The 537-nt window shown below is 56.1% G+C and overlaps 1 protein-coding gene across 1 annotated transcript in view; it reads left to right on the forward strand.

Annotated features, from left to right (window-relative positions):
• The window catches only part of LOC104083544 (protein Smaug homolog 1-like), a gene marked incomplete at both ends in the record, with an annotated part of 29,287 nt that extends 28,759 nt beyond the window's left edge, over window positions 1–528 (forward strand). Inside the window, 2 exons of the mRNA XM_009587058.1 lie at window positions 28–127; window positions 410–528. Coding sequence (XP_009585353.1) covers window positions 28–127; window positions 410–528 — 219 coding nt within the window. The remainder of the gene's footprint in view (window positions 1–27; window positions 128–409) is intronic.
• Window positions 529–537: the final 9 nt, after the last annotated feature.

Genomic DNA, 537 nt, shown 5'->3' on the forward strand with positions numbered 1-537 from the left:
TGCACCCACTGTGTGTCTCTTCCCCAGGCGCAGCCAGGACTCACCCCAAAAGCTGCCTCGTTCCAAGCGGTGTCCCACGAGCCAGACCCTGCAGGAGCCTGCAATGAGCTGTTCTGGTCCAGGCTACGTTAAAAACAAAATGCAATTATTTCCCATCAGCTTTTCAGTGTGGGAGGAGGATCTGACTGTAGAAGGGGATGATCCACACTCATAACTGAGAGGAAGGCTGGGGGTGTACCCAAATCCTCTCCCTCCCAGGTGGACATCTCCCAGGATCTCCAAGCTGAATATTTTTGCTATAGGGTTATAAGTTCACCTGCAGCCCTGTGGTCTCCCCCTCTGTGTCCGACCGCAACCCACCCTGCTCCCCTTGAAACCCTCCCTTTCCCCTGCGCATCCACTCCCCCAGCCCATCCCAGTGTGGACGGGGACATCCCCGCTTCGGTGCTGCAGGATGGGCTCCTGCATCCCAGCGTGGTCCTGGGCTCTGCAATGGTCCCAGGGCATAAGAGTCATAGAATGATTAAGGTTGGAAAA

Source organism: Fulmarus glacialis, unplaced genomic scaffold (genome assembly GCF_000690835.1).
Source record: "Fulmarus glacialis isolate BGI_N327 unplaced genomic scaffold, ASM69083v1 scaffold24570, whole genome shotgun sequence".
Lineage (NCBI taxonomy): Eukaryota > Metazoa > Chordata > Aves > Procellariiformes > Procellariidae > Fulmarus > Fulmarus glacialis.